A 16,383-nucleotide genomic window follows, 5' to 3' on the forward strand; every position below is an offset into this window, starting at 1 on the left:
TATTCACAGATCCAATCTACAAATTAAAATTCAACAGTTCTCTTCTATTTTATTATTAGGTCTCTCTAATTTGAATTTGGATATCAAAAAAACTTCCCAAAACAAGTTAGAGTTGTTGTAATAGTCGAGTTCCTCCGCTTTTAACCATGAGCTCGAGACATTGAAGAATTACCGTGAGAAGGGCTTAAAAACTTACTCGCACAGAATATTTATACGAAACCAATAAAAATATGATATTGTGGTTGCATATGCACTTCTATCACATAACCATGATTATTTAATGTAGCATTTTTACTTTATTAAATCAATTAACCATGTTAAATTTAATTAATTTAAACATTCAGTGCGAGTAAGAATAGAAGAAAAAACCTCTAGGCGATTAATTATCGCAGTTCTTATTATTTTGCTTTTCTGACCAATGAAATAGATCTTTTATGTTTTTCAGTTAAATCTTGTCCACAATTATATTTTTTATTTTATTTTATGGAAAGTTAAATTATGGCTTTTTTTAATGAAAGAAACAAGATTCTATATCTCAAATGGCGAAGGTCATTATTTCAACCCCAAGTGTACCTTCTCAAGTAACGAACAATTCAAAGATCTAAATCAGAAACACAATCCTCTCTTTTTCATTTTCTTTTCGCTTTTTCCTGTTTCTTTTGCTGTGTTTTGCCATTTTCAATTGTCTACAAACGGTGTTATTTAAATAATTCATCAGTCCAAAAGCTAAAAAACAGACAATATCAGTGTTTCCTACGATGCAATCCTTGTCGTTAATCGTTATGGGCTAAAACCCCAACAAAAAAATCCTCTCCTCAAAGAAGAAAGAATAACAAATCTGTATTCCCTATAATACCCCTACCCCCCCCCCTCTACCACCCTACCCCTAAACCCTCTCCTCTTGCTCCGCTAACGGGGCCATTGCAGGACGAGGAGTCAACTCAAAGCTTCTATCACAACCGCCGCCGTATGGCGATCCCACGGCGGCGCCACCAGCATCACAGCCGTGCGCGGCGGTTTCTAATCCCCGTCATTTACGCTGCTTCCACCTTTCTCCTCGTCCTATTCCTCTTCATCTTAATCCTCGCGCCGTCTCCTAATGATGATAATCACCTCCGCCACCCCCGTCGTTATGCTGATCTTTCCTTGGTACATTATCAAATCATGCTCACGATCAAATGCTATTTATTTATCTAATTAATAGCTGCATATTAATTTTATAATGTTAAATGTCAAATTATGTAGCTGATTCCTACTAGTTTTGGATTGAGGCTTAGTTAGTTGATTGATTCAAATAAGATAAAGTACGGCCAGTATTAATTTAATGAGATTGGAGTTTGTAGGGAGGCAAAGGTAGTGGTAATGAGATTGCAGTTTCTCCATTTCGTGTTAAGGTTAGGATTTAATCCCAATTTTATTGTGTTTATTTGTAAAGTTTTTATTTGATTGGATCTAAGGTTTCTAAATGTTGTTTATTGGTTGTTGAGATCTAGATCAGTGGAGGAGTTAATAATCGTGATCTCTGGAGTTCGAGAAATTCGAAGTTCTTCTATGGATGCAGTAATGCCAGCAGTAAATTTGCAAGTTCGTAACTTTTGTTTGTTTATAGCTTTCATTTTCTGGAAAAAAGTAATCAGCCTGTTATAGTATGTTTACGTAGCAATAAAGGAATGAATTCAAGTTTTTATGCACTTATAGTATAAAAAGTATTTGAACAATTATGTCAGTTAAAAAGTTATCGCAGGTAACTCAATTTAATGGCATATTGATAACTTAGAATAAGCGGTCCTGTTATAATAGGTTGAAATACACTGATGGTGTAAAAGCTTCAATGCACTGTGTGTGTATGTAACTTAAATCTAAAGGAATTATTGTATGAAGTTAATTTTGATAATCGAAATCTCATTATGTGTTTGTACTATTTCAAATTGCAGAAGCCCAAGCCATCACACGTCCAAATCGATACTTGTTGATTGTGACCAGTGGAGGTCTTAACCAACAAAGAACTGGGGTAAGAAAATGATTCCGGACTGGCTTTTCGAATTGAATATGATTGCTGCTTTATTTTGTTGACTAACAAGGAATGAAATTTTGATCAAAGAACTCTTTTTTTTGGTTGTTGTTTTTGTTCCAGCATTAGTTTGATTGAGATAATTGTTACAGTGGTTGTCATGTTTCATAGTGCAGTTCAAATGAACTTAGTCTTTGTTTTTACATAGTTAATGTACATGCAAGCTTAAATAAAGGAATAATATTTCGTTATCTTCGCGATTGTAAAACTAGCCAATTCATGATGAATATCATCTAATGAATGCCTTGGAGTGCTTTTGGAGACGCCCGCTACATCAGAACCTGGGTTGAAACATCGGCATCCCTAATTGTCTTAAAAGAACAAATTACTGAGTATTGGAATAAAGAGGCCCAAATGAAGGTGGAGGTATAGAAGATTTATGTAGCCAACCAAACTAGTTAAGTATTGAGGCTTAGTTGTTGGTATTGTTTTCAGCACATGCAACTCAGCGACAATTTAAGGCATTGCATTTCACAGTGAACGATGCCCATGTATTATGAGGTACTCTATACCAGTAGGTGGAGAAGCTTTGTGCAGCTGATGGGACACAATATCTAATGATTTCTCAAGTTTTGCTGAATTACGTATGCAATTTTCAACTTTCTGTCGTATCATTATTGTTGTAAATGTTTACTTTTTGCAAGATATCCTTGATTTATAAAACCGACTGCAATTAATATTGGATTAAGGCGTAGTTTATTGATTGATTGATCATTGATTCTTTACACCTCAAGATGCACCTAATTTGATGTGACAGAGAAGTGATGATTATGAATTACTGGTACAATTTTCATATACCATGATAGCAAATATGTCTGTACAATCATGATTTGGAATCTGATAAGTGAGCTATAGGTATTTGCACTTTTATGTTAAATTGGCTACAGAAGATACACTTATGATTTACCAGTTCATGCTAACTATGGGTTGTCAAATACTCTCTAAATTATCTGTATTCATGCCTTATGAGTCTAAGGTTCGAGATACTTATAAATTGAGCAATCGGTTCCTCTCTATGTAACATGATTATGATAACTCACTGAACAGTGACACACATCTATGCCTTTTCTAATATATGGCCCTTTGAATTAGCACTCTTTTCTATTACCACCTGTGTACTTTAGCTTTCTGCTGGAACCAAACTACAAAATGTGAAAAGTGTGGAACCTTCAATAGTTAAACCATCTTTATGGCAGATAACTGATGCCGTTGTTGCTGCTCGCATTTTAAATGCTACTCTTGTTGTTCCAAAATTGGACAAGACATCTTTTTGGAAAGATTCTAGGTGAGTATTAGAAGAAAGATTCAGTATTTTCTTGCATATCGGTTTCTCTAACCATCACTGAACTTACTGTATATGTATATTTAATATGCTAATGATCTTGCATATAACTTTGAACGTGAAATGCTCTACTTTTCTCTTGCAGTGACTTCTCTGACATATTTGATGTTGATTGGTTTATAAAACATCTAACAACAGATGTTTCAATTTTAAAAGACCTTCCGCTTAGAAGAGGGCAGATATGGACGCCATATAGAATGCGTGTTCCTAGAAAGTGCAGTGAGAAATGCTATATAAATCGTGTACTGCCTGTACTCATGAAAAAACATGTGAGTTTTCAAATCACTTATATTTCTTAGTAATTTGTGGATGAATAAAAACACATCTGAGAAGCGCACTTTTGTTAATTCTCTAGCGTACTTTGAGTCATTGCTTGTTCCTTTTTTGGAGTATTTACATTCAATCTCAGCAGTCTGGCTATTTTGGAGTATTTACATTCAATCTCAGTAGTCTGGCTATGAAACCCTTAAGATTTTGAAAATCTGCGCATCCTTTTCTGTTGTTGCAACTGAATTTCTAAAACTTACTGGACTAAGGAGTTGAGGCACTAGATACTTGTGTACTGCTTGAAACTTCTTGCAAAGTTTAAGTTTTTACTGATACTTTGCGAAAGTGATCACTGATTCACATGAAAGTAAATTTGTTAAAACTTTTGATGAATCATGAATTAGCTTGATTATGAGTAGTATAGCTCATTGAAGCTCATAACTTAAGAGAAGGATTGCTATGTTATGTTATGTCCAAGTTTAATACTTTGTACAGCTGGTAACTGGTTGGGATGCTAAGAGGGGTTTTTACCCACTGGATGCATGAGGAAAGCTTTCCATCAAACATCTTTTAGGTATCCAAATTTTGTTATAACTTTTTAGGTGGGAGGTCGAGGAAATTGTTGTTGCTATGTTCAGTCAAGTTTATCAGTCTTAGATGGTTGAATATTGTTTGTCAAGAGAACTAGGCCCCAAGGCTTCAATAACTCTAATACGTTTATTTAAGGGTCTTAACCCAAAAGAATTACAATTGCCTGTACAGTCAGTAGGAAAACCAATCCTCAATTGCAAAAATTAGAAATTATCTAGCTTAGTATTGGTTGCAGAGGACAGGGGATTGTTCTTTTCTCTATGCTGTCTATTAGTGTTGTTTATTGTTGATATCTCAGACCTGTATAAGCAGTTTGCTTCTTGTTACAGGCTGTACAGATCAGCAAGTTTGACTATCGACTTGCAAATAAGCTGGATACAGATTTGCAAAAGCTTAGATGCAGAGTTAATTATCATGCCCTGAAGTTTTCTGACCCTATACTCGAAATGGGTGAGAAATTGGTCCAGCGAATGAGGCGGAGTAGTAAGCATTATATTGCCCTTCACCTAAGGTTAGTCATATGATCCGTCATGATTTTATGATTTTCTGTTTGTCTTTTCATGTTGTCCTCCATTTCCTTATGGCTACCACTAGTTATCTCCTTCAAGTGCAGAATTGATATAACATCCTGAGCATTACTCATAGTGTGTTGTATTTCATGTGTTTCTCATAGTGCTATGCTATTTGTAGCTATCACCCTTCAGCAAGCTAAAGAGTTTGCCTAATAATAATCAATGTTCGCAGATGCTCCTTGGCTGAAATGAATTTATGTTTGGATTGTAACTTATGATGATTTTGTAGGAAGAATTTGGTCCTTGAACAATTTTTCTATCACGTATGAGATGACTGGCTAAGAATTACCATGATGACAAGCTGTATGTCATTTTTTATGAGAAGCTTATTGTTTGCCTGATGTATTCTCTTTTTTTGGTGACACAATAAATTTGGATGATGGGAGGAAATGATTTGCTGCAGTTTGGGAATTCTAGAGTTGGAAAAGTTTTCTTATAGTGTATTGTTAACAGGTTTGAACCTGATATGCTTGCATTCTCGGGATGCTATTATGGTGGAGGGGATAAGGAGAGGACAGAACTGGGAAAGATACGGCGGAGGTGGAAAACTTTACATGTGAGACCCAAGAGTATTCAGCTTTTTGGTCATTTTCTCATATTGAATCATCATGACATGTACTTTACAGATTTGATTGTTTGTTCCACTTATGTGTTGAAGTTTTCTGTATTTATTCAGTTTTTTGATTTTGTATAAAACAAGGTGAATGATCTATCAAAAAGAGAATCAGAGTAACACTAGATAATCTGGGAAATAAACTGGATTATTGTCATCCTTGTGAGGCCTAGATCTCTCTCTCTCTCTCTCTCTCTCTCTCTCTCTCTCTCTCTCTCTCTCTCTCTCTCTCTCTCTCTCTCTCTCTCTCTCTTATGTGTGTGTGTGTGTGTGAGAGCTTCAGAGAAGCAGTAAAGAAATGTGAATACACACACACAAACCAAAAGAGAGACAGAATTGCTTTATGAGGATGTTTTTGGGTTAATGGATGCAATTTGCCCTTCTTCCACACTATTATGATAGACTACTCAAAAGACTGAAGTGTGTGTAAAACTCTTTTTTGATACATGTGCAGAACAGCAATCCGGATAGGGCAAGGAGGCAAGGAAGATGCCCTCTTACTCCTGAAGAAGTGGGCTTGATGCTAAGAGCACTTGGATATGGCAAAGATGTTCATATTTATGTGGCATCTGGTGAAGTATATGGAGGTGAAGAGACATTGGCTCCATTAAAGGCCATGTTTCCAAACTTCTATTCCAAGGACACTATTGCCAGCAAGGAAGAGTTGGAACCATTTTCTGCATTTTCTTCTAGAATGGCTGCTCTTGACTTCATAGTTTGTGATGAAAGTGATGTATTTGTCACCAATAACAATGGAAACATGGCAAAAATTTTAGCAGGACGAAGGTATGCTGATTCCCTTTCTGGTATTTCAACTTATTTTCAAATTATATTTAGAATCTGGCTAATATATCATCTCTTTTGGATGCAGGAGATATTTCGGTCATAAACCTACCATTCGCCCAAACGCTAAGAAACTATATCGTGTGTTCCTAAACAGAAATAACATGACATGGGAGGAATTTGCATCTAAAGTTCATACATTTCAAAGAGGATTCCTGGGGGAGCCCAAGGAGGTGAGGCCAGGGAGGGGTGAGTTTCATGAAAATCCATCAGCGTGCATATGTGCGGATTCTGAGGCTGAATCAAAAATGGACTGGGGTCGTAAAAGAATTGGTAAAGGCAATGTAGCTAAGAAGAAAGACAATAATGATGCAAAGAAAGATGTTGAGGCAGTTCACGACGAAAATGTAGACTATGAGCCTGAAATGTCTGATCCCGAGTATGAAGATGATGTGGATAGCCCTCCAGGCGAAGTTTCACTTAGTAGATCCCAAGTTGAAGCTTTGTCCAATGAAACAAGTACTGACTATGACCCTTTCACGTCTGAGGAGACTGAGTTAGATGAGTTGCTTTCAGATTGAGAAAGGATCAAAGATTGCTGTTCAAGACGTTTTGCTTGTATATAAGACACCCTGCTATAATAGAGTCCTTTGGGCATTAACCTATCTTCGACGTGTTCAATTTTGAATGCCTTTTTGGTCTGAACAAATTCTGTGGCTGAAGCCTTGATGACACAGTAATGCAGATGGACTTTATTTGAAATATTCTGTTTAAGAGTTAAAGGATATTGATGAGCTTATTCACGGCCAGGAGCTTGAAATTGTAGTAGCTTTGGAGGCCTAAGACTGATGATGCTTAAACTCGTGAAGAAACTCCAGCCACCGAGATGGAGCTCCCACACAACATTTTTACCGGCATAGTGTTCAAAGTTGTACTTCAAACAGAGTCTGTATACATAGACGAGAATGTTAATTGCTAATTGACTTACTAACTCAGTTGCATAAAGATTTGTTGCGAGCGTAGGAGAGAGATATGGAGAGAGGGAGAGAGAGAGAGAGTTAAAATATAACCATCTTTTAATTGTTCTTCGATAAAAAGGAACAGTAGTGAGTTTATCTTTCTTTGATCCACAGGTTTGAGTTTGAGTTCTGTTTAGTCTTACTTATGTACTTATCACTTTCATTGGCGTATGGATGATGATCATGACTCTAGTCACATACATTTCTTAAAAATTCTAATTTCCAAAGTTAAAGTGAGGTCTTAGTATAAAATATAGATGTAAATTGGCTTTGTTTTTAAATCACTGACAGTGACATTTTTAGATCTTTTATGTGTAAAATAGATCTTTTATGTGTAAAATACAGATCTCTTACGTGTAAAAGTAAATCTCCCATGTGTAAAAAAATGGGGTAGGGTCATAAAACTAAAAATAAGTTTGTAAAGAGCCACAAAATCAAATATTATCATTTTTAATTTTGTCTAATCTTGTATGTTCGCACATTCATCAACCCAAGCTACCAAACTCGAAAGTCGAAACTAACTGGATTAGTTTTGAAACCCGATATCACTCTAATAGTTTTGGATTTGAGTTTGATAATATTTTTTAATCCAAACGCAAAAGAAATACAGCTCGGAGCTACACGAAAAGTTTCTGGATCCGAAGGCTGTTAACCTAGAGAGACAAGTGTGTGGGACTGTGTTAAAATATTCAAACATCAAAGCATGACGTTCTTGGTAAATAGTTATTTTTTATATTTATATCAAAATCAATAAATGTAACATATCGTCTTTTATACATATATTAATATTAATATTAATAATAGTAGTTAGTAAGTGTTATATATTCGGACTTTAATTTTTACCAAGAGTCTTTTACCAGACCTGATTAGTGGCGTAAGGCTGAATGACTGATATGGTTGGTTCCGAGAAGTTTGTAAGGGCCAATTCTTAGATTTGGCAATGCCAAGTCGGCAACCATATGATTTTGTGCGAGTGTATCGCCACCTCCACGATTTAGACTTAAATCTAGGCTTGTGGGGTTTGAAAATTTGTTCGCCCCTTAACTCTGCCGAATGTTTTGCAAACGAATCATTTTGACCTTATCCAGACACATACGACATACCATATTTGATTTGATTATCTACTACTTGTAGTTCAAAAGTGTGTTGTTTTGTGAAAACTTTTTATTCTTTGTCCTCTTTTTATATGTACATACATGTGGGCTGTGGCCTTGCTTTCACCATGAAAAATGTGTCAGCAGTCATGTGCGGGTTTGGGGTTTCATCGTCAGCATGTTTCTTTTGCCACATCATGGCAACACTTTGTTGTTGTGGATTCGAACTAATGTACTATTGACCTCACAAGTCGGCAACTTACACCAGACAAACGGCAACAGCTATGTAGTAGCGAAAACAAAATTTTTACTAAGAAAATAAAAAATATTAAATACGCTAAAAATTAAAAGAATTCAATATCTATATAATTTCTTCGGCCCTTCTTCCCACTTAGCTCCATCCCTGTAGCTACATCAAGAACGAAATCGCTCTTTCTTCCTAAATATTATTTTCTTTCATTCTCATTTAGTTGTTCTGTTTATTAAAATAGTTATTCCTAAATATATATTATTTTTAAAAATTAAGAATGAATTATACTTTTTTTAGATTTATCCTTAGCATTAATTGATCTAGAATTAAGAGGCAGATAAATAAAGTTCACTTCTTTATTGAATAGATTAATATGATCAAAACTTAAAAATTAATAAGAAATAAAGTAGTCAAATTACTCTTTTTATTAGTAATATTTTCTTAAAGGGATATAAAAACTTACTCTGACAACTAAATAGGAACAAAGGGAGTATATTTGTGACAAGTTTCATTTTAAAGAATCTAATTCAATCTCATTATTTTCCTATTTCTTGCTACAGAAATGAATAATTTTTGTGAGTAGCTCCTAGTGGCACTAAAATGGAGGTTGACTATTGTTATAATTCAGAATAATACGCCTATGACATTCAATTGAGATTAATTAAAAGATTTGCCATTTGGAAGTACTTCGAGAAAAGGGGCCCACGCTGATTCCCTCAAGTGACACGTGACAAATCTAATGTGGCAAAATGGAAACAAAGCCAAAGCCTATGGACCCACTCTTGGCCTCGTGTTTCCGAATATATATTATATAAATTAAATTAAATACTGTACTTCTTTTAGCAGCAATCCATAAGGCCATTTTACAGGCTCACCGTCAACAATTTTCAGATCAATCCTTTTTTTTTTTGGCTGTGAAAGTGCAGTCACTCAAAGATTCTCTCCCCGAATTTCTCTCCTCAAAATCTCATTCTTCCCATTTTCACTCTTCCCCCCTAAACTTTGAACTTCATACACTTCACTCCCTAAACTTCCTCTTTCACCTTCATTCTACGTTTATCGATGGCATTTTCGTAAAGAGAAATTGCAATGGCGGCGCCTTCCCACAGATTAACGGCGCCGTTGGGTCTTAACCTCAAAAGGGTCGATGAAAGAATTGGAGTTGTAAAGTTGCAGAGGAAGAAGATTAGTCATAGTTATGGTGTAAAAGTCCAGGCTTCTTCTTCTACTATGCCCTTTGCGTCTCCGCAGTGAGTTTTTCCTTCAACGTTTACTCTTTTACTTTAGAAAAGGTCCAAATTTGTCAGTGTACTATCCGAAATTGGTCAATTTTGCAATTTTTCGAACTTTAAGTCCATTGATACTGTTATCTTGTATTTACGTTTACTATTGAAATGGTGAACTCTACCCAAATTTTTCGATAAAAAGGTCCCAACTTTACCCTTAGGTTGAAGCTCAATTAGGGGTCAAGGGAAAAAAAACTAACTGCGGAGATATATTAGAACAAACGTTTAGGTTTTCAATTTGGGACATTGCAAACTAAACCTTATTTTGCTTTTAAAATTCTTATAATGGTTGTAGATTGGTCATCAATTTGATTTGATTTTTGCTAACCTGGGAATGAGTGGAATAATTAAGCCTAGTTTTACTAAGATAATAAGCTGTTTTAGACTTTGCCATGTTCGAGGAATTTTGAAGGAAAAAAGAAGATTTATCTGTTGAATTTTGTAAAGTGTAATTTTCATTTAAATAAACTTTAAAAAAGATTAGTGAATGAAATAACCTAAAATTTTGTTATTCTATTCAGCTTGAGCTGGGTTGTTGCGCTTTCCAGTCATTTAAAGCTTACTAGTGCATAGGCTCTTTTTTCTTTTATAGGCATAGTAAAAGTATTTCATTAACAGTGCACTATGGCAATGCATTTTAAAGGAGTTACAACCTTCCTCATATGAGGATGTAAAGGAGTCAGTCAATTAAATTGGTCAAGAACGTAGTTTAGTTGAAATTCAGACTTTTTATTTTCTGTAATGTTGTCATCCATGTCAGCTTGTGCCCATCTCGATTTGTACACCAGATACCTACTAGCTCACTCGCATAGTTATTGAGTAATTCTCTCAATAAGACGTGGGCAGATGGTAAAGATTTACAGTAGTATCTTCTCTTAGGGATTCAACTGCTAGATCACTCCTGTAGGAGCAAAACATTCTACTTGTTTATCATTGTTAATGATCTACTATCAATGTAGCATATGAGTTGTATTCATCATTTTTTGCTTTTGATAAATAGTGCAAACTGAAAATCATGTTATCTAAACTATTCAACGAGATCAGGCTTGGTGGATCGTTTAATAAATTAATATCTAAGTCGAGCTCAGCTTAGGTTTGTAGCTTGACAATGCCTCTGCTCCCACACTTTGCTACAATCTTTTCAACCAAGCTCGCGTGATAGAAAGCAACCTAAGTCAAGTCAAATGTCAAATTGCTGTGGGGTCATTTAGCCTGCAAAATAGAATAAACTAAGGTTGTATTACATTCTAAATAATTAAATATATTTATCAACAAATGTTTTCAATTTTTTAGCCTCAAATTGACTCGTCTTGCTATGATTGATTGCAAACCAATGTTTGCTTGGTTTTTTTGTCCGTTCATAATAGACTTTTACTCCGTAGATCGCGATCTGCTTCAAAGCAAGAACAATTCTTTCCACGCTGCACCCCAAGAAATTCAGGCCCTCAGTCTCATGACTCTCCACCAAAACGAGGTATTAGTTATTCTAACCTTCTTAGTTCTTGGCTTTCATAAGATTCATGGTTGTTTCCAGATTCAGTCGCCTACTCTAGTTATGCAAGGGTCTTAGTGGTACTTGATCATAATTTTCTAACTTTTGCTTCCTTCTCCAGACACCGGTATTGCTAACGAGAAAGATTGGGGCATCAATCTGCAGAACGAGAATGTCAATGAATCTGGGACTAATGAAGATGGCAGTACTTGGTATAGGAAGAGTGGAGAAGATATTGGTGACAATGGATACCGATGCCGATGGACAAGGATGGGTGGGCAGAGCCATGATGGTACCTCAGAATGGAAAGAAACGGTACATATGTCCTTATAGTCATGTTGCTATAAGATTGTGTTGAAGAACTATAGTCAGCCAACATGTTTCATGGAAACACTTTGCCAAGCACTTACATGTAGCACATTTTAAATTGACTGAGTGTTCAACTATGTAAATTCTCGAGTCCATCATCAAAGATCCATTTTTTTAAAAATAAAAAAAACTAGTGCCTCAATGACTGTTTAAAAATTACCTTTTGCGGCAAAACTAGATATACGTACACATGAGAGACCAAAACGTTTGAACAATTGAACTTGGGAAGCTGATAACGCTACTAGTAATTAAGGCATCAACTTTACATCTTTGGCATCAAATTATGCCATTTTTTATGTTCACAATATATTGTTAATGTACTATGTAACTGTAAATAGTTTTATCCTCATTGCACTACGTCCCCTCTACACTTCTGTTTAGTTATTAGTCAAGAATAAAAAATATTAACTCTGGAGATAAAGGTACTTAAGTACATTCAACTCATGCTGATACCCTTACAATGAGGATTGGGGACACTTAATTATATTGATACCAGAAGAAACATAAGTCAAGGTTTTGCTAGTCAAGAACTCTAGGAAGTTTTCACGTTTAGCATTTAGAGAACATTAATTTTCAGTACTGGTTAGGATGGATTTCTGGGTACCTGTGAATAATTTTCTTAACAAGGGAATCTGTGGACGGTCTTTCTATCTCAGAACATACTTCTGTCCTCTATTTGAAAGCAGTGCATATTCTGGTTAGAGCCTGGGGATGCTTGCACATTATTGAGCTTTTCTGTTAAGGTTTCCCCTCAGAGTTAAGGAACTAATGGGTACTTGGAGAAAAGCTAGTGATCTGCATCTAGGAATATCCTTTGCGGCTTTTCTAGTTTGTCCTATTCACAAGTTTGTAAGCCTATACTATGATGCTAGATCATTGCTGATTGCAATAGTATTTTGTTGACATTATTTTATAACCTTATCTAGTATCATCCCAGGTGGATGCATTTAATTGGATTTCTTGATCTCCTTGACAGTGGTGGGAAAAAAGCGACTGGACTGGTTACAAAGAACTAGGTAATGCTAATTTTTGTTGTTGTATCAGTTTACTTCACTTGGCCAAGTTCTCTATGTCATATCCATTTTAAGCATTGATTTGAGTATTATTTTGAAGTCAAACAATTTTCAGTTTATTCTTCTGGGAAATCATGATTTATTTTGTTTGACGATTGGCAGGTGCAGAAAAATCTGGAAAAAATGCTGAAGGAGATTCGTGGTTGGAAACATGGCAGGAAGTTCTTCACCAAGATGAGTGGAGGTTGTATATATGTTATCCAACTTTCTGTGATCTTATAAGCTGCTGAATTCTCCTGGTTATGTTGTGGTGTAACATAACTGGATTTTATGCTTTGACAAAGCCATTATAAATATATAATGCTGAATGTTTTTACTGCAGCAATCTAGCTAGGATAGAAAGGAGTGCACAAAAACAAGCAAAATCAGGCACGGAGAATGCCGGGTGGTATGAGAATTGGTAAGACTTGAGAAATGGAAGATTCATAATCATGCTGTTATGAACAATGAAACTACCTGCAATTATGTTGTTAGAGCACATTACTTCAATGCAGGTCGGAAAAATATGACGCAAAGGGTTGGACAGAGAAAGGGGCACACAAATATGGTAGACTAAATGAACAGTCATGGTGGGAGAAATGGGGAGAGCAATATGATGGAAGAGGATCTGTCCTTAAATGGTATCTTATTTTTCCTTTGCCATTACTCATTTTGGGTTCCAGACTCCTCGATTGGTAAAAGTTGACTTTTCATGTAAGCATTGCTAAGTGCTAACCATTTGCACATTTGGTTGAAAATCCTAGAGTCTGTTTTTGCCTTGAACAACTTACATCCTATGTCACATGTATACTTTGTATGATGAATATCTCTTATGCTATATGTGTTAATGGGGAAAACAAACTCAAGTTCCAGAATTTGATGGGGGGATGAAATAAAAATTGGTCGTGCTGCTGGTATCTTCTCAACTGAGGGGGCCCCTCTCAAGTAGGATCTACATGCAATTGAAACTTTTGACTTGTGTTTGGGAAAAAACACCTGTATTTTTTCACTTCATTTTGTCATCAAACATTTTTTCTTCCGGGTTTTTGAATCTAATAGATTATACGATACTCTATTTAATGGGTCAAGTAAATATCTGTATTTTAGGTACTTTCAAGATACCCTTCATTGGGTAATCTTTTTAAGAGGCAACATCTAAATACAAAACTTCTAAAAATTTTAACTTTTTTAATAAACCACCATCCTGAATAGGAAGTTCAACTTATTTTATAACTTTGTTCGACAATATTTGAATGTGAAAGCTGAGATATTAACCTTCAGTAATAGTACAATTAGGTTAATGATATGGCATTATAAGATGATAACGTGCTTAACTGCTTGTTTTATGACCTATTCACCTTGTGAAATGGTTGAGAACTTTCTTCAAGCTTGCTCCATGTTCCGAGGCACTGAAAAAAGGGGTTTTGGTTGCTTACAGAATTTTCTTACTCCTTTTCTCAGGACGGACAAGTGGGCAGAAACTGAACTGGGAACGAAATGGGGAGATAAATGGGAGGAGAAATTTTTTGGCGGCATTGGTTCACGACAAGGGGAGACTTGGCATGCATCACCCAGCAGTGAAAGTAGGTCCTATCTTGTTTTTTCTTGGTTGTCAACTTGGATTGCACATTTTTTGTCTCCTTAAAGTACTAGGGTGTTGACATTTACCTTTGACTTATCGGAACGGACTATGGTGTTGAAACGAAAACCCAATAATCAGAAGCTTTTGTTAAAATGAAACTTCAGCTACAAAATGGAATCCACCCACCTCATAAGAAAATAAAAAGAACGTGATAGTTATCTATTTCACAAGAATGTGTACTGCAGTTCAAGTAGATGTAAGAAAAGATTGAAAAGTCTAATCAGAACAAGAAAATGATTGAAAAGCTAACCAGAATTACTTGTGGAGGTAAGGGTATGTATATATTGGCAATATAGGGGGAAAATCAACATACAGCAGCTTGTAATTGTCGTATACTCATTTTCTTTTAAACATGCTAACATTTTATGAAATGGTCTTGCACAACTTAATTTCCTACAATAAGTGATTGTTCAAGCTAGAAGGGAATCCATCCAAAATATATCAGTTTCTACGTCTGTAAGTTCTGATGTCAAGGATTTCCTGAATTTATTATTTTAAAGATGCTAACTATATTCAGATTTAGGGGCAAATTATTCATTTCTTGAAAAATTAATGTGACACTTAACCTAATACTTTTTCCTTCTAATTATCCAGGGTGGTCAAGGACATGGGGAGAGGAGCACTTTGGAAATGGGTATTTCATGACTATAAATCTAATATTTCGTTATGTTCTATGATATCTTGCAGGTTGCATGTTCACTTCCTCGATATGTTTTCCTAATTTAAAAACAAATGATTTAATATAAAAATGACTCAAGTTAAGCCTATTTTTTTTAATGAATCAGCAAAGTGCACAAATTTGGCAAGAGCACAACAGGCGAAAGCTGGGACATGGTTGTAGATGAAGCAACATATTATGAGTAAGTGAGACTCGCTCATATACAGTAAGGCTTCCCTCATGAGCGAATTTTGTGAATTATGAAGCTATGTTTTCCTGTTTTCCTTTATGTCACGAGATACATCTAAGTAAAATGACGTACTTGTTATTTAAGGGATGAACCTCACTATGGGTGGGCAGATGTGGTAGGTGATTCAAGCCAGTTGTTCTCTATACAACCTCGAGAACAACCTCGTGGTGTGTATCCAAATATTGATTTTGGGTCGTCTGTGCCTCCAGACGATGAGTCCCCTCCAACTAGGTGACTTCTTTCCATCTGCTTAAGTTTTGGTGGACAGAGTTATTCGGTCCCTGTACTGGTGCAAGACAGCGGGTAGTAGTGGTATAGCCGGGATTCGCGAAGTTAAACTGGACAACACTTTATCAAAAAACGATGAGTCACCTCCAACTTTATCACAATGACAAGGCATCGTCTCATTGGCCAAGCTTGATTCTTAAAATAGCTAGTTTACAATTTTGTCAGAAATTTATTGTAATTTTTTGCTACTGTCCATTTATTTCATTCTTTCAACATTGTGGTTTTTGCTTTTCTTTTGCATGTTTGACATGTTGTTTAGGCCCTTTTGATTTTGTCCAAAGAGGGAATTCACCTATTTCATAGAAGAATGTCTTGGTCGAAAGAGCCTGTTTGGTTTAGAAATTTGCTGTGTTTAACCAAAAACTGATGTCATCGGTGTGTAATATGCGAGTTATGGTAATGTTTATTTTGTTGTGTACATATTGAATAATTGAATAGCATTTCATTTCAGAAAGCTTTTAGATGTATAAGATATGGGACAGGTAAAAACGTATCTGTTCTTTATACCAACTCAATGAATACTTGACACGTCTTTATATACACTGTTATCACTGGTCCATAGTTAATTAATGACATTTTACTTTAGTTTATTAGTTAACCATGTTTAAATTAGTGTGGATTTTTGTAAACGACGAGTGCGGGACAATCCCGACTAGTTGACTTGTTTGGCCTTTAACTGATTGAATGAACTTCAGGAAAAAATGCCATTTTGAAGAGGTGAGATATCACATAGAAGAATGATAT

The 16,383-nt window shown here is 35.6% G+C and overlaps 2 protein-coding genes across 5 annotated transcripts; both read left to right on the forward strand.

Moving 5' to 3' along the window:
* Positions 1 to 522: 522 nt before the first annotated feature.
* Positions 523 to 7,369, forward strand: LOC107822059 (O-fucosyltransferase 16). Its single transcript, XM_016648550.2, has 10 exons — positions 523 to 1,149; positions 1,344 to 1,394; positions 1,494 to 1,584; positions 1,935 to 2,011; positions 3,268 to 3,356; positions 3,499 to 3,682; positions 4,601 to 4,782; positions 5,297 to 5,399; positions 5,911 to 6,242; positions 6,328 to 7,369. Exons 1-10 carry the CDS (start codon positions 970 to 972, stop codon positions 6,818 to 6,820), a joined length of 1,782 nt encoding a protein of 593 aa, XP_016504036.1. The 5' UTR covers positions 523 to 969; the 3' UTR covers positions 6,821 to 7,369.
* Positions 7,370 to 9,432: 2,063 nt separating this feature from the next.
* Positions 9,433 to 16,006, forward strand: LOC107822060 (protein EARLY STARVATION 1, chloroplastic). Of its 4 annotated transcripts, none has more exons than XR_001656297.2 (11): positions 9,433 to 9,852; positions 11,256 to 11,362; positions 11,502 to 11,695; positions 12,726 to 12,765; positions 12,925 to 13,006; positions 13,145 to 13,222; positions 13,317 to 13,442; positions 14,263 to 14,384; positions 15,038 to 15,130; positions 15,229 to 15,303; positions 15,436 to 16,006. XR_001656297.2 is itself a non-coding variant. In XM_016648552.2 (11 exons), the coding sequence occupies exons 1-11, from the start codon at positions 9,692 to 9,694 to the stop codon at positions 15,584 to 15,586; spliced, it is 1,161 nt and encodes a 386-aa protein (XP_016504038.1). In that variant the 5' UTR covers positions 9,445 to 9,691; the 3' UTR covers positions 15,587 to 16,006. The 4 variants fall into 4 exon arrangements, 2 of the variants coding, with proteins under 2 accessions (XP_016504038.1, XP_016504037.1); XR_012699362.1 differs by having other exon boundaries at positions 9,445 to 9,852; positions 11,271 to 11,362; XM_016648552.2 differs by having other exon boundaries at positions 9,445 to 9,852; positions 11,271 to 11,362; positions 15,038 to 15,077.
* The last annotated feature ends 377 nt before the right edge of the window (positions 16,007 to 16,383 follow it).

The sequence above is a fragment of the Nicotiana tabacum genome, chromosome 15 (assembly GCF_000715075.1).
Source record: "Nicotiana tabacum cultivar K326 chromosome 15, ASM71507v2, whole genome shotgun sequence".
Classification (NCBI taxonomy): domain Eukaryota; kingdom Viridiplantae; phylum Streptophyta; class Magnoliopsida; order Solanales; family Solanaceae; genus Nicotiana; species Nicotiana tabacum.